We start from the raw sequence: 24141 nt of genomic DNA, 5'->3' as shown, positions 1-24141 counted from the left end.
TTGCACTCTGTTCTCCCTCAGAGTAGTGGTAGTGCTGGGGCTCAGCCCCAAAGCAGTGGTTTTGGCACCATGGGAGAGGCATATGCTATTATCTCTGAGGAAGACAGCACATCTGCTCCCCCATCAGCCTCTCAACCACTGCCCGTGTTGGTGCCAGGCAGCCAACTGGCAGGACTGTCCTGGCTGCTGGCGAGATGCTGCAGACAGCAGCTAGGACTTTAAGGCCAGAGCTCCTTGAGGTTGCCCACCACAATTATCCCCAGTAAAGGTTTAGCAGCATTCCACTTGCCTTGCTGAAGCCACTGGGAAAGCACCTCCTTGGAGTACCAGAATAGGCAACCAATACACAGAAAACTGGCACTACAGATTTGCACAAAGATGATTTTTGCTTTTCAAAGTTCACTATCATCACTTGTGAAATTACTTATGAACCACTTTGTATTATGCAGTAGTTTCTTTGCAATGGTATTGGTGTACAATATGAAGGCATTCAACTGCTGGGTGTGGAGTGGTGGAATGGATTGTTGGTGAATTGGGTAGGGACGGATAATTCAACTGAACCATTCATTTATGATTTGCTGCCACCGAGCTCTAGCAGCTGGCAATATTGCTGGCCCTTGCTTTTCCTTTTGGTTTTCGACTTCCTGATCTTCATCTTCTTGCTCCTTCACTCTTTCCTCCTCAGGTTGCACCCTTTGCAGGGTGGAGCATAGCACGACAGATCTGGAGAATCCTTTGGGGCTGTACTGAAGATCTCCAAATCTATTCAGGCAGCAGAACCTCTATTTTAGAATTTCAATGGTTTTCTCAATCAGAGCTATGGTTGAGGTGTGGCTTTGATTGTAGCGTTTCACAGTGTCTGCTCGGATTCCCAACAAGTCAAGAAGCAGATGGTCAGAGGACACCCCTCAACCCCAGCATCTAGCCTGACGCTTGATAGTATGGGTGGAAGACAGTTGGGATTGAGGACTGGTACAGAATAAAGGCATCATGACTACTGTCGGGGAACTGGGTACCGGGTACAGACCTGCATGACCCACGGTTGTCACACTCCAGCTGGACATTCAAGGAGTGGAAGTCCTTCGTGCTGAGGTAGATGCCAGGTTCTGATGATGAGCATGGAAGCCTATGTTGGTGCAGTCGATTATGCCCTGCACCGGTGGGAAACTTACAATTCTGACAAAGTCCAGGGCTCGCTCTTCCTATTTTGTTCCATTGGGAAGGTGATCATTTGGTTATTCTTCGTGAAGAGGGCATCTGTGACCTGCCAGATGCAGCAATGGACTGAAAATTGACATGTATTGCTTATGCTACTTATTGCAGCCTGGAATGATCTTAATGCACATAAATTCAGGGCCATAGTGTCCTTCACAGTGCAGACAGTAGGGTGCATACCCTGATGCTGCAACAGATGACATAGTTCTATCACAGCGTCCCTCATGAAGCAGAGCTGGCGATAACACTGTTCCTCAGTTAAGTTGAGATACGGTGCTCTATTCTGTAACACCTGCGCCCTTCCCTCTTTGTCAGCAGCTGCAAGTCTTTGTTCTTTTCCTTTCTGCTCATCATCCATCCCCAATGACAGACCAAGCAACACACCCATAATGTCACTGATCATGTACTGAATCACCTGCACACAGTGCTGAAACACCAAAAAAATCACTGTCCACATTTTGAACACAGCCAAGACAACCAAAGAAGGCCTGAAGCTCACCATCAGTCTTGAAAGACTAAGCAGAGACTTACCAGAATGCAGCTGAGTATCCCTTTAAAGAATACTGCTGCAGCATGCTTCCTGACTGTTGGCGCCAAGAATTATTAAACGGATTTAAGAGCGCAACTCGAAATTTGGCCCATATTGTTTATTTAACACGACTAAACAAAGTTGAATTTCTCCCCCTTGGTCTGTAGGGTAGCTGATCATGAATTCTAAAATATTACACGTTTATAGTACATTAAATATCTTTATAAATAATTTTTAGATCAGTACAATAATCTTTTTCCGGCAATAAGCATAGGTCAGTTGTACATCAGCTCAATGAAAAATGTCCCAAAGAAAACTCAGATCTTGGTAGAAAAGTAATTAATTGTTATGAAAGATGATGGTGCTCACTCTTCTCACTCAGATCATAGAGTAGTGATGCAAAACTCAGTTGCATGAATTGTATCTTTTTAAATAAATTATCAAGTGCAGCATCTGTAAAGGAAGGGGAAGGACAAGTCTTTTTAGGTGGAGATTGTAACAGCAAATATCCTGTTGTCAAGCTTATTGATCAGCTTTCTTGTATTAATCATTGGTCTGCTGGAAATATGATAGTGGAGGAAGATTTATTCAATACTGTATTTAGTAAACAAGATTGGAAATTTGAAAAATCCATGGAACAAGTTTGACTATCTTAATTTAACAAATGGGTGTTTGTGGTTATAGATAAATCATAAACATTAGTTGGTAACCTAGGTGACATTTTTGTTGCAGACATAATTTGTTAAATTTTATGTCTTTGAATGTACACCAGTTATTGAGAAAATAGTCAGAATTAATTATTTCTAGATTTCTAGTCAGCAAAATTTCAGATTCTACAACCGACAAAACATTAACCTCATTAAATTTCACTCAAATTAGATGGCTTATGTATATAGGGCTAGTAGCTAGCTTGTCGTAATGACTGTCATTTCAGTAGAGCAATATTAATAGTTAACCTTGCAACTATTATCACCCCTAGCCAGAGAAGAGTATTAGTGAGAAGAAGGTATAAAATTGTACAAAAATAGTGTTACAAATAAATGGTTGATATCTACTTTAATTTTTCAAACTTTCAGAAACACACACACACATTTATATTTGCAAACCCCAACTTGATCTTGAGTTGGTGTCTTCCTCTTCAAATCATTTGTGTAGTTAAAAGTGCTGACAAGTACTTCTAAAGGTACTGTCAATAACAGATTTGAAGAAAGAACTGTTTGTACAAGGGCCTGGTGCCAAGCGTTTTATCGTTATGAAGTTATTGTGTCAGGCAGACCCGAAACCTGATCTTCCTTCCTGTTTTACAATATTCTGTATCTTTCCTAGGGCAGCTTTTCCTTCCCTCTCTGCAGCTGTCCATGAGCTGAGCCTTTTCTACATTCTGGTTTCCTGTTTCTGTTTGTTCAGCTCCCAAGACACCATAGACCAAAGAAAACCTACAATGAATTGGATGTGGCTTTGCAAGATGGACCTTGAAACTCATTGCAACCAACATTTGCATCCTATTCTAAAGTTGCATTGGAAATTTTCTTTTAAAAATATGCCACCGAGGTCAATTAAAAGCCAATTAAAGTCAAAAAGGAAAACTTTCTGAAATACGGTGTCATTTAAAAAAAAATTGCGGATAGATTTTGGTCTGGACCCGAGGATGGATGGAAATTGGTCCTAGGACCTCATCAGCAAACTTGGTGCGTGCTTCTGGCGCTGGTCATGGTTACACAGGCAGTTTGCACGAGCGAAGACATAAATGTCGGGACGTCTGCCTCGCCGGCGAGATAGGCGACCCTCGATAAATTCCAGAAGGTGTTACGCAGGCTACAGTGGGGGTGGAGTGGGGAAAGTCAAGGGAGCACTGCACCTCCACGGGAATATTTTTTTAAATATTCACCTACCTGTTAGCAACTATTGAAGAATCCTTGTCAACAAATTCCATAATGGGGTCCTTCAACAAGTGTTGGAGGCCTACAAAAAAAAAGGTCCCACGAATTTAGCAGTGGGACCAATGCCAGTGCAGATTGAGCGCAGGCTAAATTGGTCTGCTTTGTGCTTGTTCTATGCCCAAGAAATGGGAGCATCACATACCAATTTCATTGAATAAAAAAAAATCATTGTGATTCTTTCATCGGATGTGGGCGTCGCCGGCAAAGCCAGCATTTATTGCCCATATCTAAATGCCCTTGAGAATGTGATGATGAGCCGCTGCCTTGAACGCTGCAGTCTGTGGTGAAGGTACTCCCACAATGCTGTTAGGGAGGGAGTTCCAGGATTTTGACCCAGCGACAATGAAGGAACGGCGATATATTTCTAAGTCAGGATAGTGTGTGACTTAGAGGGGAACTTGCAGGTGGCGTTATTCCCATGTGCCTGCTGCCCTTGTCCTTCTGGGTGGTAGAGGTTGCAGGTTTTTGACGTGCTGTCGAAGAAGTCTTGGTGAGCTGCTGCAGTGTATCTTGGAGATGGTGCACACTGCACCCACAGTGTGCACCATCTCCAAGAGACCTACAGTCTCTGTCACAGTTGGGGCAGACAGTGGTTGAAGGAAAGGGTGGTTGGGGAGCCTGGGTTGATGCATGCTCCTTCCGCTGTCTACGCTTGGTTTCTGCTTGTTCTCGGCAATGGGACTCGAGGTGCTCAGCGCCCTCCTGGATGCTCTTCCTCCAATTTGGGCAGTCTTGGGTCAGGGATTTCCAGGAGTTGGTGGGGTTGTTGCATTTTGTCAAAGAGGCTTTGAGGGTGTCCTTGCAGCTTTTTCTCTGCCCACCTGGGGCTTGTTTGCCATGTCGAAGCTCCTCGTAGAGCGCTTGCTTTGGGAGTCTCGTGTCGGCATGTGGACGATGTGGCCCGCCTAATGGAGCTGATCGAGCGTGGTCAATGTTACGAGAGCATGGGCTTTACGCTAAACATCTGTAAGACAAAGGTCGTCTACCAACCTGATCCTGCCACACAATACTGCCCCCGATTATCAAAATCATCGACGAGGCCTTGGACAACGTGGACCATTTTCCATACCTCGGGAGCCTACTGTCAGCAAGAGCAGACATTGACGACGAGGTCCAACACCGCCTTCAGTTGCCTGAGGAAGAGAGTGTTTGAAGACCAAAACCTCAAACCCGGCACCAAGCTCATGGTCTACAGGGAAGTAGTGATACCCGCCCTCCCTATATAGCTCAGAGACGTGGACTATATACCGCAGACGCCTCAAAGCACTGGAGAAGTACCACCAGCGCTGGGTCCGCAAGATCCGAAAATCCATTGGCAGGACAGACGCAACAACCTCCGTGTTCTTGCTCAGGCCAACATCCCCAGCATCAAAGCATTGAACTGAACAACTACATTAAAGGCACTATATAAATGCAAGTTGTTGTTAACATTGTTTTTGGTAACGGTGGGATTTGAAACCCATTTTAGTGCCTGCACCATTGTTCCAACTGAGATCAGCTAACTCAAGAAACACTGGAAATTAAACTCAAACCTTTCCTAGTCTGATGAAACAGCTACTCATTGGATTCCTGAGCCATCGAAAGTGATTCAGCCTCTGGATAAAATGAACAGTCTGTCATTTTGTCCGTCTGAAGATTTCTGAGGCCTGAAGTGGATCACTGGAGAATGACTTTGTGCATGTGTAATAATTCACCAACAACTTGCATTTCTATAATGCCTTAAAGTAGTAAAACATCCCAAGACACTACCACAGGACTGTTATCAAACAACATTTGACACAGAACCACAATGATGAAGCTTTTGGCCACCTGTCCTAATAACTGAAAGAGGTAGATTTAAAGAGTGTCTGAAAGGAGGAAAGAGTCAGAGTGGTTTAGTGTGGGAATTCCGGAGCTTGGGACCTAGGCAATTAAAGGAATGGCCGTCAATGATGGACCGATTAAAATCAGGGATGCGCAAGAAGCCAGAATTAGACAGACAAGGAGATCTTGGAGGGTTGTAGGCCTGGAGAAGGTTACAGAGATAGCTTGGGGCAAGGCCATGGAGGAACTTGAAAACAAGGATGTGAATTTTAAAATCGAGGCCTTGCCAGACCAGGAGCCAGTGTAGGTCAACGAGCATGGGTGAATGGGACTTGGTACGAGTTAGGATACTGGCTTTATCGAACCATTTTCTCTCCATGATTTCACAGTAGGTTCCCATTGTAAACTTTATATCCTACAGTCTTGATCAGACGATAGGAACTAATATATTTACTTAAAGTTTAGAAATATGAAGCACAAAAATTTGGCAAATATTAGAAATACAACATATAAATGTACCAACAGTGAGAAGTTGCTTATGAGTCAATTACCCTTAGTAAGAGCCCCATTGGTGAGAAAATGACAGCTCCTTGGCTCCTGGTGACTAACAAAGCAAATTTAGTGCATTGTCTTCTCATGCCATTTTCAGTGTCTGCATTGTACAGTAATGCAATGTCTTGTGCAAATTGTCCTTTGTCTGATCACGTAACCGTATTGCATAAAAAACTGTTGGACTGAAACTGACTTCAGCCTTTAACCAAACTCCTCCGATGTAGAGATTTTTGTACAAACTTAATATTAAATTCATGTATACATATACAATGCTGTGTATAAAATTATGAATTATTACATTATGCAACAATGGAGCTAGACAGAATTCCAACAATTCAGTCAGCTTAACACGTACTGATTTGTATCTCTGCAAATATTGATTATAGATACCCGTCAATCATTGAGAGAAACCAGTTTGATCTTCTGATCAACAAACACTGATTGATCTATTTGCAGTTGTAGAACAAGGTAGTTCAACATGCCTGATGCCGTGCATAACAGCTTCTACTTCAATGAAAACTGACAGTGTTAGTGACAATTCATCCTCTCTGCTCAAACCATACAAGAAAAAGTGTGTGCTATGCAATCAGTTTCAGAAATAAATCCATGAAGTAAATAAAGAATATGATCAGCCTGTTTTGTGGCTTAAGTGGAAGGCTAACTCCATATGGGAGTTATGCCTGACAGCAAAATCAGCAGTTTGTTGGATCTCTCTTTTCAAAGCTGTGTTTAAACGTGGGTAGATTGTATGTGCAGCTTCAGTGTCATAATTATGTAGCGAGGGCTATGAGTGCACAGTGGGCCAGATAAGTTCTTAATGCTTTTTATTGAAAATTGTCCCCACTGATGGACTCTTCTCCCCTTAAATTACAGTTTAGTGTATTGCCACACAGAACCAGATCTTAACTGTAATGTAATTTTTTCTTATGTAGCTCGGTGTCAAATTTTTGTTTTGTAATACTCTTGTGAAGCACCTTGGGACATTTTATTACATTAAAGGCACTATATAAATACAAGTTGCTGTTGCAATACTAGATTGTAGAGTACATATTCTCTGCATCTGTGCAATTTTTTCAATTGTGAACAGATTGACGTCACCTGCTCGCATAATTTCTGTCTTGTGGCTAGGAAATTCTCTCAGCCAGGAACTGCTGATCATGTACGACACGTAGGAAGGAAAGGAAAAATAATCAATGCATGAAGTCTATGAATGGTGTTGAAACATCTAAGAATAAAGTTGAAAACAACCTAGGAGCCTTCATTGCCAATGCTCAATATCCAGCCAATGCAATCAATAAAGCTAATAGAATCTTTAACTATATAACCAAAACAATAGGATACAAGTCTGAGGAAGACATGATCAAAATTTACAATGCTCTGGGCAGACCAAACCTTGAATACTTTTGTCCATTTCTGATCATTGAGATGCAAGGGAGACATTCAAATGCTAGCGGTAGTGCAAAGAAAAATGAAAATGAGGATAATCTCCAGTCTTTGAGATCTCAGTTATGAGGAAACACTGGAGAAAGGAGCTATCTAGGAAGTGATCTTATAGAAGTATACAAGATTGTAAATGGTGTGGAAAAAGTAATCTGGAAAATTATTTTAAATCGAAAGAGTAGGACAAGCCACACAGTCCTTAATTTGCCTTTTACAAATTTAAATCTGGTACCAAGACGTTTATCTTCATACAAAGCATGATCAATACATGGAATTGACTTTTCTCGAGTAGTGGAGGCAAAATCCCAAGAATCGTTTAAGAAGCAGTTTACACTGCAATGAGGGGATTTTAGACTTCATCTGGACAGAAGAGCCAAGATGGGCTGAGTGGTCTTCCTCATATGTAATTATCTTGTGATACAATTTATAACATGTAAACCTGATTTAATAGAAAAACGGTTCACATTCAGCAGTAGTCCAACCATGTGATCACTTTGTGTTAAAATATTTTGCCCGGTCTATAAAATCAAACTGGAAATATCAGTACTATTAAGATTTTCAGAATTAGCGATTGATTTTTAAGTTTTATTTACACAAATAAAATTATAATGAGTACATTAAACTGATGATGTATTTAGAAAGGCTTGCATGGGTTTGTTAGAAGAAGGGGTTGTTAAAATCAACTATTTTATTTTTATCTTCTAGATTGTCCCAGATCCCCAGACCCCACAATTTTCATGCCAGGAGGTTAGTACCTTTGCCGGGCTGTTATACCAGAGTTGAAAAGTTTCTTGTATAATGAATGGTAGATTGGTTTATTCTAGAAAAATTAAAATCTTTTACAGGGGAGGAAGAACGTTTGAGAAAATGCAGTTTCAACTCTTGCACATATGCAGGTTACTGAAATACAGTGTTTGTTCTTTTAAATTACTCTAAGTGCTAGCTTGACCAATATATTTCATGCGCTATGAACAGGTGTGGGTTAATTGTTTACTGTAATCACTGCGCCCGTTTTTGGAGTTTATCCAATTTAACCTGCAGTCATGTAATCTATTAAACTTACTGCAAGCAATGCCATAGGAGATCCATGTCTGCTACAGGGCCAGAAAATTAAGTACTCTATCTTGTGCGCTCAGTCCACGAGGCACCTGATTTTCTAGAGAGTGATTTGGTTCCCATTTAAAAATTAAAATTCTTTGATTTGTGGCTCCAGCCTGTAATCTAATGTCTTTAGGTGCTTTGCCCATAGCACAGGACTCGCCCAAAAAAGTGGGCACGCTACCAATTGCGGGCTTTCACCTGCTAAAGCAGACTTCAATAATTTTTTCACTTTTGGTGGGAGGGATTTTATATGTACATGGACCCTTTACTATCTTTTGCTCCATACGTTAGTTGGCACTGTACCTGGATATGAAGATGTCAGAGTGATGGACTGCCGCAGAGTCATGCCATCAGTTGCACAATCACCTGCACACATCTGAATCTGGGCGAGCTGTTCCCATAGAAACAAAGGTTAGTGTAGGATGAGGTTTCATGTTAAAGCCTCCTTCCAAATCACTCGAGGAAACATCTGACATATCAAAGTCTGTACACACGTCAGGGAAGTGACAACCACGATGTTTGCAAGGGGAAACACCTTAATTATTATTCCCATGGAAAGGAGGCACCAACACAGCTATGATCCACTCAAGTACAAAGATTTACACATGGTACCCATGTAAGTACCACAAGAGAGAAAGAAAAAGATTTGCATTTATATAGCACCTTTCACGACCTCAGGACGTCCAAAAGCACTTTACAGCTAATGAAGTACTTTTTTTGAAGTGTAGTCACTGTTGTAATGTAGGAAACATGACAGCCAAATTGCATACAGCAAGCTCCTACAAATAGCAATATGATAATGACCAGATAATCTGCTTTTAGTAATGTTGATTGAAGGATAAATATTGGACAGGGCATTAGGGTTAAGTCCCCTGCTCTTCTTTGAAATAGTGCCATGGGATCTTTTACATCCACTGGAGTGAGCAGGCGGGGCCTCGGTTTAACATCTCATCCGAAAGCCGGTACCTTCGACAATGCAGCGTCCCTCAGTACTGCACTGGGAGTGCCAGCCTGGATTTTTGTGGGCATCAGTGTGTTTCATTATCAACTCCATGCCCTTCATGAAGCAAAGGAGTTTGCACTCAATGTTCAGGTAGTATCTGACCCCAGAAATGTCATTCTGCACATTAGTAGCTGTTATCCAAGAAGCAGCCATGATGTCTTCATTGAAACACTGGGTGGATGGTTCTTAGAACAGCTAGCAATAAAACAAATAGAAAGAAAGGAAAGTGAACAAATTAAATTATTCAAAGTATTTTTTTTTTAAATGCAATTGGCTGAGGTAATGTTTCTTTCAAAATAGCCAATACTGAAATAATTCTTAAGATTTGTTGCAACATTGCCATGTTGTAAAGAAAACTATTTCTCACTAATACGGATATTTAATATTGCCCTTTCTAATCAATATTTTGATGCTAATGTATTTTTGGCACTCTTCAGATTAGAATATTTTCTGTTAATCTGGTGTAGCTTAAATTGTGGTAACTTGATTCTAAATAAGCCATTCTTATTTCTGTGCTTTAGGTCCCTCTGAGATCCAGGGACTGCAGATGTCAGCTGTATTAGGAATTGCATTTGGCGCATTTGTCATTGGAGCATTGCTGACTGCAGCTCTGTGGTATATCTATTCACATACTGGTGAGTACCAACTTCACAGTATATTATTTATACTATAGATACCTTTTATTTTGACCTCTTATCAGCAGTTTTTAAAGTCAGTTATCAACATTCACTATTTGATTTCCAGATAGTTTCAGATCTTCATTCCCTTCCATGCCTAGCAGCACATGAGGCAACCCATTTCTTCAACTGCATCCAGCAGCTTGTGCTCTGGGTTGTTTCTGTGACAGAGATCCTTTTTTTTTTAGATTGTTGGCCTGATTCACAACTCCCCACCAGAAGGACCAGCTAGATACAATGGGGGTTTGCCACTCCACTCTCGTCAGATACAAGTATGCCACTGAATGTCCACCTAGTATTCAGAGGCCAGAGAACTGATCTCCAGCTTGCTGGAGCGTAGTACAATATTCTTATCACTGAATTTAAAAACTCCCAGAACTGGCAGTAGTACCACAGAATAGTATGATATAGTCTATGGCTGTGATTTCCAACATGAGCTCCTAGTTTCAGGAGTAGGTGTTGAGCTGAGGCCAGGTGTCACCCACAAAGGAGGAAGAGTTGCCCCAAACACAGCTTCAAACGACCACTAATAAAGTGGAATAAAAGCAAAATTCTGTGAGAAAAGATGAATTAATGTTTCAGGTGTGGACCTTTCATCAGAAGTGTAATTGACAGCTGACACTACAGAACACATTACTACAGCATTGGCTTCGGATGGTAGATTGCACAACTTGAACTAATAGGTTTAAAGTCATTATTCCTATCTCTTTAATAATCAAAGGTAAATACAGGTTGAACCTCCCTTATCTGGAACCCTCAGGATCTGGCCTGTTCTAGATAAGGGATTTTTCCAGAAGAGGGGAGGTCATGTTAAATTGGATGGTACACGTACTGAGCAAGGGGATATCGGGTCTGGCTGGAAGTGCGGGAGAGAGATCATGGTGGGCGGTGGATCGCGGGGTCAGGCCAGCAATTGCGAGAGTTGGCAGCGAGGAAGGACTTCAATTTGTTCAAGTCAGAGTTCTGCGCATGTACTACCTGGTGGCCAGGAATGGTTCTGGACGAGGGAGGTTCAACCTGTAGCTCACAACTGGCAGATTGCTAATTTCAATGAGTTGGATCTGATCCAGGTGGATTGGAAACAAAAATTTGCAAGTAAAACAGCAAATGAACAATGGGCCTTGAAATTTCTCCAGGTAAGCCTGGTGCCTACTCTGCAACATGTTGGATGATTGGAATCACTCGATGTTCTCACTGAGAATGTGCTAAAGGTTTCAAAAATTGAACTTTGAAGATTTGCCCAAAAAATTCTGCAATGGAAGGCTCATCCTGGCCTATGAGGTTTTATTTCTTAAAGCTGCAGTGTGCTGTTGTGTTAGCTTACAGGTTGTTTCTCAGATAATGGCCAAATGTTACTTTTTTTTTGGTAATTTATTCTTTTATTGCCTTTTGCAATTTTGGTGTGCTTGTTTTTCATATTGTAGCATTTCATTTTAAGCAGCCTTATGTGTAAAATGGACATTCCTCTGGGAATTCATCCTGCCCTTGGTGACTTTGAGGATGAAGAGAATTTATTGAGAAATGATTGAAGGCAGGCCAACCTGAACTTGAAATACCTTACATAGACCCATTGTTACCAGACCTATTTGGACATGTCAGAGGAGTTGTGCCTTTGCCACTTATACTTTACCAGAGAGAGATTTTTTCAGGTTGCGATTGTGCTCTGAATTATGTGCATCTTGTGTAATCAGAAAAATAGCCTTGAGATACTGTAAATTAAAGGAGCACGTGCACAAACATGTGTATTTCTAAAGACTCAGAATTTTTACTACATATATGGCCATAATTATAACTAGCCACATTCCTTTAAATTTTAGCTACAGTGTGATTTTATGGTGCCCTCCCCTTTCCACCTTCCAATTAGACTAACTCCTTGCAGAAGACTAAAGTTGCTCAGGCAACTAAGAACAATTATTCATGTAAAATTGCCCATAATTTGGTGGGCCATCAGGTCACTGCAGTTGGCTAGTTTTACACAAGTAGCTGGGTATTTAAACCCGAGCCTGAGCTGCAAAATCAACCCTAGTATTTATGAAGTGTACTAGTGAAAGGACATTAATACTGCATCAAACTTCAGCAAAATGACAGTTTTCCAATATAGACAACTTGGATCTATTCTAAATTTTAATCTGAACCATCTATCGGACACTTGAATATATGACTAAAATTAACACTGACGACAGCATCTTTGGAGATAAGGAAATACATATTAAGGAATTAGGAGCAGATTGGAAAACTGCAAATGTAACGCCCCTATTTAAAAAAGGAGGTGGACAAAAAGACCATCCGAACATCTGTGGTTGGGAAAATGTTGGAGTCCATTATTAAAGAAGCAGTAGCAGGGACATTTGGAAAAGCAAAATTCGGTCAGGCAGAGTCAGTATGGATTTATGAAGGGGAAGTCATGTTTGACAAATTTGCTGGAATTTTTTGAGGATGTAACGAACAGGGTGGATAAAGGGGAACCAGTGGAAGTGGTGTATTTGGACTTCCAGAAGGCATTTGACTAGGTGCCACATAAAAGGTTACTGCACAAGATAAAAGTTCACTGGGTTGGGGGTAATATATTAGCATGAATAGAGGATTGGCTAACTAACAGAAAACAGAGAGTCAGGATAAATGGTTCATTCTCTGGTTGGCAACCAGTGGGGTGCCGCAGGGATCATTGCTGGGACCCCAACTATTTACAATCTATATTAATGACTTGGAAGAAGGGACTGAGTGTAACGTAGCCAAGTTTGCTGATGATACAAACAAAGATGGGAGGAAAAGCAATGTGTGAGGAGGGCACAAAAAATCTGCAAAAGGACATAGACTAAGTGAGTGGACAAAAATTTGGCAGATGGAGTATAATGTTGGAAAGTGTGAGGTCATGCACTTTGGCAGAAAAAAAAATCAAAGAGCACGTTATTATTTAAATTGAGAAAGATTGCAAAGTGCTGCAGTTCAGCGGGATCTGGGGGTACTTGTGCATGAAATACAAAAGGATAATATGCAGGTATAGCAAGTGATCAGGAAGGCCAATGGAATCTTGGCCTTTATTGCAAAGGGGATGGAATATAAAAGCAGGGAAGTCTTGCTACAGCTGAACAGGATATTGGTGAGGCCACACCTGGAATACTGTGTGCAGTTTTGGCTTCCATATTTACAAAAGGATATACTTGCTTTGGAGGCAGTTCACTAGGTTGATTCTGGAGATGAGGGGGTTGACTTATGAGGAAAGGTCGAGTAGGTTGGGCCTCTACTCATTGGAATTCAGAAGAATGAGAGGTGATCTTATAGAACTTGAGGGCATGATCTTAGAATAAGGGACCGCCCATTTAAAACTGAGATGAGGAGGAATTATTTCTTCTCCGAGGGCTGTAAATCTCTCAAATTCGCTACTTCAGAGAGCTGTGGAAACTGAGACATTGAATAAATTTAAGACAGAAATAGACAGTTTCTTAAACGATAAGGGGTTATGGGGAGCGGGCAGGAAAGTGGAGCTGAGTCCATGAACAGATCAGCCATGATATTGAATGGCGGAGCAGGCTCGAGGGGCCGCATGGCCTACTCATGTTCCTATTTCTTATGTTATGAGTAGGCCATTCGGCCCTTTGAGCCTGTTCCGCCATTCAATAAGATCATGGCTGATCTTTTACTTCGACTCCACTTTCCTGCACTGTCCCCATATCGCTTAATGCCCTTAATATTTAAAAATTGATCGATCTCTGCCTTGAATATACTCAAAGACTGAGCCTGTGGGGTAGAGAATTCCAAAGATTCACCACCCTCTAAGTGAAGAAGTTTCTCCTCATCAGTCTTATTCGGAGACTGTGACCCCTAGTTCTAGATTCCCCAGCCAGAGGAAACATCCTCCCTGCATCTACCCTGTCTAGCCTTGTATGTTTCAATGAAATCACCTCTCATTCTTCTAAACTCTGAAGAATTCTGCAAACTTGTATACAAATTCATGACATACTTGTATTATTAGTTCATCTATTTCTGCCTAGTAGGTCCTTCTGAAAAGAAACAGCCGGTTCCTGCTCATCCACATGCATCCGAGAACAGCAGCACCAACCACAGCATCGGGAGCACCCAAAGTACCCCATGTTCCACCAGCAGCGTTGCATAGCCATCATCTACAATGCTTTCGACAACACTGACTGGTTAAAATACATGGTTACATGCCGACCACCATTTTAGCAAAAATGCTCCTGAGTAACCTTTGGTGAATTCAACTGTAGAATATCTTTGAGAATGACCAATTTAACAGCTGCCAAAAAATATCCAGCAGCTGTCACCCAATTTTTTTTTAAGTTTCCCATTACAGTGTACCCTCATCAACTCAAATAGAATTACTGCCTACCAATAGTTGCCAGGCATCTAGAGAATAATGGTGTCAGACAGTGACTACAATGCAGTAATCAATTCAGAATGTTCAGGTGATGTCTTAAACCAGAAGGGTAAAGGTTTGACTGATTTATTATTATTGTATGAAGATAAGGCTATAATAAGCCATGAATATTCAGGTATTTGTGTTTTAATATTGAAGTACTGTTTAAATATTTTATGTGAGGATTTAATAAGTTTTTGGCTCTCTTTCTCACAGGAGAGGTTTTCAGTTGTAATGCCAGCTATAGGGGTGTGCTCGGTCATTGATGGGTGATGACATTCACCCCTATGTGGCCGCAACTATAACCAGTCTCATCCTTTTGAACTTAAGCTAAAGCATGATTTTTAGCTGAAGCAAGAAATTTAACAATTACTGACATAAGGGGTGATTCTACAATCCTGTGTCCCCAACAGGGAGTTGCGATAGACTGGAGTGCAGTTTAGAGAATCGGGGCTACAGTGTTGTAGCCTATATCTTTGTCCCATGCTCCCTTTGAGTACAGTTCCCTGCTGAGAGGCTGAAAACACTCCTTATAGTTATGCAATTTTATCAAGATATCATCGGCATTTAACTATTGGGCAATTCTGCACCCTGTACACATTAAATTGCAGTATCAATGGAAGCAACATTTTTTTTTAAAAGGGAACATTGAAAGACGTGATGGACTAAGTAAATAAGAGGATAAAACCTAGCTAGTGATGGTATGTTCTGTAAACAAGATATGGCACAGGGAATCAAAAAGGCAAACCTTTCTTACATAAGAAATAGGAGCCTGCTCTGCCATTCAATAAGATCATTGGCTGATCTGATCTTGGGTTCAGCTCCACTTCCCTGCCCGCTCCCCATAACCCTTCACTCTATCGTTCAAAAATCTGTCTATCTCCAATTTAAATTTATTCAATGACCCAGCCGCCACAGCTCTCTGGGGCAGGGAATTCCACAGATTTATAACCCTCAGAAGAAATTCCTCCTTATCTCCGTTCTAAATTCAATGTTTGTTTTTTTATGTAAAAACAAAACCGTGGATATAGATTTTGACTACAGAATTATTAACCTAAAAATATCCTCAGAATCTTTGTTTAATGGCTTGTGAGAGCTCAGAAGATAAAGACTCAACTGAGCACTGCATCCATGTAGCCCTTAGAGATGTTTACTAAAGTGATCACTGAGTTTCCTGGGATTTAAACTCAAATCCAGCAGCCATTTGTGTGAATTCACTGCTAGCAAATGAAAAAGATCATGTCTAATGACGATTGCTTTTCATGTGAGCTTTATTTCAACCTAATTTTCAAACCATTACCACTATTATCACCAATTGGAAAAAAAAAATTTTGTGCCGTCCCCTATCAGTAGTGTCATGGGACGTTTTAACAACGAGATAACACAAATTGACACTGAGCCGCATAAGTAGAAATTAGCACGCGACCAAAAGCTTGGTCAAAGAGGTAGGTTTTAAGGAGTGTTTACTATGTTAAAGGTACTATATAAATGCATGTTGTTGTATTTGCCAGAGAGTAGAACATACAAATTAGACAAAAATAATCTTTTTAAAGAAAAGGGGGGGAAAAAAAAGGATTTTTCTTTCTGTATTGAACAAATAATGTTGGAGAAACCAAGACCCATTCATTCATCACCCCTGCGCTCACTGACTTACATTGGCACCCGGTCCAGCAACATCTCGATTTTAAAATTCTCAACCTAGTGTTCAAACTTCTCCTTATCTCTGCAACCTCCTCCAGCCCTACAACCCTCTGAGAACTCTGCCTTCCTCCACCTTTGGCCCCTCATGGATTGCCCACTTTCTTTGCCCCACCATTGTTGGCGGTGCATTTTGGCGTCCAGGCTCTAAGCTCTGGAATTTCCTCCCTAAACCTCTCTCCCTTTAAGACACTCCTTAAAGCCGACCTCCTTGACCATCTGTCTCAACGTCTCCTTCTTTAGCTGTGTCCATTTTTGACTGATAATGCTCCCGTAAAGCACCTTGGGACATGATACGTTAAAGGGGCTATATAAATGTAAGTTATTGTTGAAGGACTCTGACTAGGCTGAAGTTGGCATCCACAAGGACCCCCATATTAGTATAAATGAAAAATTGGAACAGATATATGCCCCCTATCTTCCAATTAATACTTACAAGAATCCCTCTTGGACCATGCAAAGACATTATTCCTCATTTGAGGGCACCGACCATCATATTCCATCATAGAATGCACATGATCCCCCAGTGAGTCCATTAACAACACAATGTAATCTGCAAAAAAGGACAGCTGCAATATTCTCAGAAGTTCCTGGAACAGGTACTCTAGGTCTAATATTACAATGCCAATCCATTTGGAACTGGCGCAGAGGGGGAGATGCTGTTTAAAAATAATGGTCTTTCCTCTTCCTTTTGCCGCTCCGAAACTTCCTCTCACTGGCAGTCCTTCCCTGACTGCTGGCACACACGATTCTGGCCTGACCCCGTGCCACTCGCCCCCATCGTGCTCCCAATGCGTCATGAGCGATGCACTGGAGTAGTGGAATTATATGCAAATTACCTTAATTTTATCTGTCCTCTCCAAGTCCATCTCTTACGATGGTATCCAATGCAACACTGATCAAGATATTGAATAAGATGAGTGGCAGTGGATAATCTTGCCTTGGGCACAGAGAGAGGTGGTTTCAGTGAGTCTCTCATCAGCCCTATTGCAGATCTTGGAGCTGGAATAAAAATCCCAGATAAAATAAAACATTTAGCCATATACTCTCAGCTTTCAGATTCTTCTAGAGACACTGTCAAAGCTTTATGAAAATCAATAAGGGAATGTAAATGGCTTTCTCAGACCCTTCTGATGCTCTGTGGTCTTGAATAGTGCCTCAGTATGTCCTATGCATTCCTCAAGACTGGAATCCAGTGTTTTTGAAATGACAGGTTATAGAGTGGCATAGAAACATAGAAAATAGGTGCAGGAGTAGGCCATTTGGCCCTTCGAGCCTGCACCACCATTCAACAAGATCATGGCAGATCACCCACCCCAGCACCTCCCCAACAACACATAGCCTAGTGATCAGTCATAAAGCAGGCTGTGGAGGCTGGAGTATTTCTCCACCCCGTTCTCTCAATTGGGGAACCGTGTATTAAGAGGAGCAAGTCAAATCATTTTAAAATAATGGTTATTTTTTTTTAAAGAAAAGTGTTTCATCTTTTGAAATCATTGATAAAAAATATAAGATCATGTTAAGAACTATGCAAGCAGCGTATATTGGACCATATCATTGAATTATGACAAATACGGTTTCACGTCCAGAAATGAGGAGCTACAGTAAAACTTTAAATTTAAAGGCTTTTAATCTGTTCCCTTAGCACCTTATAGTTATCAGTTTGAACTGAAATGGAGTTCTGCATTCAACTGCTGAACACATCATATCACATTAACACACAAGCAGCAAAGTCACAGAGTTGTATCAATTTTTTTTAAATTAAGAAATCTAGAGGAGGAATAATTTGTAATGTAAAACACACACCGCCAAGGCTTAAGCGTAGGATAAATCAAGTGGTAATTAGATCTAGTCAAGCTTGGGAGTTAAGACCTGTAGATTGTAAAAAGGATAGACAAGTTGGATGCAGCAATTGTGTTAATGTCCAATTATGGTGGTTAGCCATGGGGAATAGTATTTAATTCCATTTGCAAATGACATAAGAATGGCATTAATGGAGACACAGAGATGGCTAGGTAAAATATAGACCAGGGCAATGTAAAAGGTGCAAAAATAACAAAAAACGAGGGTTTAAGAAAAAACTTGTTTTTGTAAGCACACAAATCAGGATATCGTATCCAAAGACCAGTTTCATTTTATAAATTCTAATTCAATGTTGACCTTTGTGGACCATTGGGAAAGGTAGTGCACCTTTAATGACCTCATTAAATGATACCAATGCTGTTCATTGTTAAATTGTTCACCTTAAATTCATGAATAACAATGATTTCTAAGTACTGAGGTAAGAAATGCATTTACAATTTCTGTACTTTTTAATAATGGGTTTTCTTAAAGTTGCTTAAATTTTGCTACACTTCCAAGAACAACAGAAAAGGCTGATTATTTACACTAATCCAGAAGTGTTAATGTTCAGAAATACACCCCCTCTCCCCCCTGCTATTACTAGAAACACAGGTCATTTAGAATTTGCAAATGATTTAATAAATATATTATGTAGGCAGAGCCTGGGGAATTGGCCACATTCTTCTGTTGATTACTGGCTGTATTCGATGTCACCACTGTAACCTACCCTTCCCACAGTGTGTGTGTGTAAATGCATTCTTATAAAAGGACGAGAACTGTATGTTTCAATCATTTTAATGCAAAGGGGCAATAGCTTACATTAAAAAAATATCACTAAAGTAATAGTGCATAGTTATTTATTCATATATTTGTGTAACCAGTTCCCCTTTAAATCATCTCTGGTTCCCAAATATTCTATCGTTTTATTTATCTCATTAACTTTCTAGTTGGTGTCTATTCAAATCCCAGTGTTTGCAATATGAAGGTGTGTGCATCAAACATGGGTTAGAAGCAAGTAAAGCAATCTCCACTTTGCCTCAGCACCAACCACAGAAGAGTGCCCCCTACTGTACAAGTGCAAATCTTTTATGGGAGTTTTCTTGTAGTGGAACTATGCTCATTATGTACGTGGGTGAAACTGCTCAAACTCATTTCACACGGGGCTCTTGCATTTATCAAAGGCAAGAGACTGCCATCCCATCACTCAGGTGTCAGAGGTGAAAGTCTGTGTTCCAGCCCACTGTCACCCAATTTCTCCCCCATCCTAAACAAGTTTGTTTGTAAGTAAGTAAGTTGAGTAAATTCACACAAGAATTTTTCTACTATAGGAACAGTTAACAGGAATGTCCTATCTGTCATCTCTGAACAAGGAGTTACAAAATCTGGTATTCAAAACCTTATTTAGCTATGATCAGTAACTGCTCCCCTTTTATAATTGAGCTTTAGTTACTGTTTGATTTTAAAATTACAAAGATCCTGTAAGCTAATATAAAAGCAAATTCTACTGTAAAGATAGATTATTGCAAAATAAATCTTTCAAACATTTTAAGGGACTGATCGGGAGTATAGAAGGGGTGGTAAATCAAATATAGTATTCAACATTGAGTCAAGGTTTAATTGTAGCATTGTACATTTAACAAGTTTTTTTTTTTAAGTGATAATTCTGGCAGCTACAGAACCATCGTGACATTTTCTGCCACGTAAAGTCTTATCAAAAAGTTAGCTTTGTGTAAAATTAAACATTTTACAAAAAGGTAATTAAACAACTGACATATTACAGATATTTGATTCCTATTGATTGCAACAGATAATAGCACCACCTCAAACCGAGGGTAAAACATTTTCTTTTTATTAAGACCAAAGCTTTGTTTTATGTGATATTTCATTCAACACTGTGATGCAATTACACATGCACTCAAGCCTGGTAATTGCAGGCTCATGGGGCTTGGCCAGAGTTTGTTCCAAGAAGTTTCCATCTATTATCTATGTTCATGCTGTGTCTCTGTCCACCATTTCCAGTGTTTGTGTAGGGTATTGAAGGGGTCAGTCAGTATGATGTTTTGCTTTGATTTGCTGCTGTAGATTGAACATTGAGTGCTTTCAAACTATGAGGACTGAATTCTACTAGAAAATTAATTTGATGAGGGAGAACTTTACCTAAAATACCAGAAAAGATGATTGCATTACTGAAAGTACAGTACATAAAATGTTGCAGTTGTGACTGCAATTGTTCAGTGTTTTTACAATTTCTTTCTAGATTGTGGAATACATTGGATTGTCAAAATTCTGAGTTTTGAACATAACCTTCTGATACTGGACTTTGTTTTTATATTGTCTGTTATAATCATGCAACAAAATCTACAGCTATGGAGGCAAAAGCAAATATGAATAGTGTTCAGTCACAAAATTGTGAACTTGACCAAAGGAAGGTTTTGCTGGTCCCTCACATTTTACACTGAGTGACTGGCAAAGTGTGGCAAGTTTTTTTTTATATAAGCTTAATTTGTTGTAAGCATTCAAATCTAGCACTTTTCAAAATAACTTGTGTAACCTTCCCTTCCCCCCAGCCTACTAACTCTACATGTATCACTCACTTTCACACAGCACTTCAAATAGTATTAATAGATAATATGTTTGGCACAGTTTAAGCTATATGGAATCATCAAAATGATGCAGTTCAAGCCTTTGTTTCTCTCGAAACCATAATGGTGGAGAATCTGCTTGTTTAAAGTTACTGTTCTTCATCATCAAGCTACTTGTATATGGCAGAAACAATGATTTAGCCCAGATGCTACTGAGATGAGACCTTGCAAGTCAGCATCAGATGTGGAAATATGTCACAAGTCAATATTCCAGCATTGGGGCATCATTCTGGCCAATTAAAAAAAAATACAGCTGTCACTACATTGAAAGCAGATGGGTAAACAGAGAACCTATGTTATAAACAGCAAGATAAACAACTCTTCTTTGGACTATAAAAAATTTAGAAATATTGAAAATATAATATACCAAAAGATGTTGTATAGGATCCTACTTTCCCTTTGTGACCTATTGTGAAACATATTTTACATAGAAGTTAAGGCACAGAAACCAACCATTTGGCCCAACTGGTTAATGCTCCAGCCCTCTGCATCTAACCCTGTCAGCATATCATTCTATTCCATTTCCTCTTGTGCATATCTAGCTTTCCCTTAAATGCATCACTATTTGCCTCAACTATTCTTGTGGTAGAGATCTCCACATTCTGACTTCCCTAGTGGATTTATTAGTGATTCTTATTTTTATGGCTCCTAGTTTTGGTCTCCCCCTACTCTATCAAACCTCTTCAGAATTTTAAAGCATCAAGTGCTCCAGCACGACAAGCAAACAAACAGCAGTTGTTGCATGTATCCAGAGCACGTCCTGGGAAACACATAGCTCTGAGTTTCCCAGATGTTTGTGTTTTTTTCTTTAGTTGTAGAATACTACTTATTTAAATCAACTTTTTAATCATTCACAAAACCTGATCTTTTTACCTGATGTTTTTTTGACGTGCAAATGATTTTTCAATAATTACAAGGCCACAACAAGATTACAAAGCAATAGGGATAATTCTCTACGGTTACACTCGTTAACATGTGTACTTTTTAAAAAAAAAAAAGCACCTTTTCAAAAAGCCATTTCCTTTTATGCATATTATTTTGACAGTTCTAAAAGGGGATAGCATTAGATTTGTACCTGTGCAAAAGTTGAGGATTTGTATGTCTTCCAACAAGAGCCTTCAAGTCAATGTTTATATCCAAAATATATTGCCTTTTGTCCCATATGCATATGTAAATGTTTGTAAGGGAATAGTAAGTTACCCATCCTCTGAAACATTATTAAAACACTTAATTTAAATGGTAACTTGATATCAACAGAATGGATAAAAAATTTGAAGAATGTGAGTATATTGAAGGATGTATTTTTTAACCGTAGCATGTGTTGACCTACAGAATCTTCAGTTGCTAGAATATTCATTGAAATTATAGTAATAGTGGCTGAAAGATCCTAAATATTCTGTTTATATAAACTTTTGTTTTATGGAAGCTCTAATTCTATTTCTGTATGTATTTTCTAAAGTTACAAATGATTTAATGTCTTCGAAGAAGACAGAGAGAATTATTGACCTGTATCAGTCTTTTATAAGAGATATGTATATTATTACTCGTCAGTATTATAGTTTAACTGTTCTGGGAACATGAATAGCTCAGAATCATGTAGACTAAAAAAATCATATAAAATATTAAATAGAACTGAATGGAAAGGTTTGCTGAAGACTATATTTCATTAACGTGCACCAGAAAATCAACCTAGGATTCACACCTGAGCAAGTTTGTCATGTGTTAGACATGCAAGTTGCTGAATTGTGAATAGAAAATCAATGGTTGAAATTAACCTAAACCAAAACTATGTTTAAAATGTATTAAATCATTAATTTCAAATATTAAATTAAAAAAACGATGTGGTAGGTGGAATAAGTAATTGGTAACAAAATAAATATGGACTAGTGATGTTTTTGTACCTACTTTTTCCTCCTACATGATGTTCAAAACATTATATCAAGGTGTGTAGGGAACTGAAGAGCCTGTGCTGTGTTCCTTGTTAGCTGATCAGAGCTCTGGAGGAGGCCTTGTGGTGGGTTATATGCCCAACAATGTGCAATGCTGAGAAAAAATACTTACTTGTAAAAAAAGGATACTGTACCCCAAAACACCCCCCCCCCCCAATGAATGTGTAATAACCACACCTTACCATTGTGAATGTGTTTTAGATAAGGTTTTATAAAACAATGTATAATGGAGGCACAGCAGAACCAGCAGATGTTCTTTTGTTTATGACTTTCTCCTATGTGCACAATCCTGTGCTGTGGAGTACTGTAGCATTTGTAGTTTTGTCACGTTCTTTATTGAAATAAACTTGACTATACGGAGAATCCTTTTTTTGTAGGAGTGGCAGATGAGACTAATATGACATCTATATCATGCTTTGTTATGCTCATTAACAACTATATTTGAAAAATGTCTTTTGCCGTTTCCAAAGCAAGTCCTTAAGATCTATGCTATTTGAAATAAGGACGATGGAACCAGCGAGCCCGGCACCATTAATGGATAGGTTCAATGGTACTCTTAACATGTTTGAGGACAATATGCTCAAGTGATGCAAGAACTCCGCAGTAAGACTTATTTTTAAGTCAACTCTTACTTGATAATGATTTTCAGATTCCTTTTTAAAAACATTTTGGAGCACATGCTAATATTTAACCAATATAAAATTAACACTACATGCAGAACTGACCTGTAATCGGCAGTAACTGGAGGCCAGGCACTCTCCCACCACCCCCGGAAGAAAGGGACAGAAACACAGGAGTAAGAGTGGCAATCAGTTTCACAGTGGAACCGGCTAAGCTCTGGGAGCACTCACCTGTTCCTATGCCAACAAGAGGAGTGGGTGGTGGGGTTGCGCAAAAAGTGCAATTTTCTAACCATTAAGGTCAATTTCCTTTTTTCCAGTAATGGCGACGGATCTTCAGTGAGCCTGGATTTATGCCAAAAATGAAGCACAGATCTCAGGTTTGGGGGCGATAATTGCTGAGACACAGTGTAGAACAGTTTAAGATGAACAACATTTTAACCAAGCGCAGTAAATGACAAATGTAGATTTGACAGCAGCAAGAACATGGGGGAAGCTACATTACAACAATGCGCTTTTAACAGCTCAAGAAAATTGCAATAGCTCCCATATAACTGCATAAGTGGCCGCCTGTGCTCGATGAGAGTTTCCACAATCCTTCTTGGCAACTGTGACAAGCGGCTCCCCCAAGGCTCGTGGGGTTCTCAGATCATTCACATCAGTTTTAGATCTATAACTATACAGTGATAACTGTAAAGATGAAAAAACAGCACAAGAGTTTGATGATGTGCTGTTTTTTCCTCTTTACAGTTAAG

At 39.7% G+C, this 24141-nt stretch overlaps 1 protein-coding gene across 3 annotated transcripts in view; it reads left to right on the top strand.

Annotated features, from left to right (window-relative positions):
* The window catches only part of LOC139233184 (transforming growth factor beta receptor type 3-like), a 180013-nt gene extending 156884 nt beyond the window's left edge, over positions 1–23129 (top strand). For 2 of the 3 annotated variants that reach the window (XM_070863814.1, XM_070863812.1), the window contains exons 15-17: positions 8185–8226; positions 10105–10218; positions 14253–23129. In XM_070863814.1, the coding sequence (XP_070719915.1) occupies positions 8185–8226; positions 10105–10218; positions 14253–14374 (278 nt within the window). In that variant the 3' untranslated portion in view covers positions 14375–23129. The remainder of the gene's footprint in view (positions 1–8184; positions 8227–10104; positions 10219–14252) is intronic. The other variant, XM_070863815.1, reaches the window with a different exon arrangement.
* Positions 23130–24141: the final 1012 nt, after the last annotated feature.

The sequence above is a fragment of the Pristiophorus japonicus genome, chromosome 20, assembly GCF_044704955.1.
Source record: "Pristiophorus japonicus isolate sPriJap1 chromosome 20, sPriJap1.hap1, whole genome shotgun sequence".
NCBI lineage: Eukaryota > Metazoa > Chordata > Chondrichthyes > Pristiophoridae > Pristiophorus > Pristiophorus japonicus.
The sequence above is the reverse complement of the archived record's forward strand: the minus strand, read 5'-3'. Positions and strand labels throughout refer to the sequence as shown.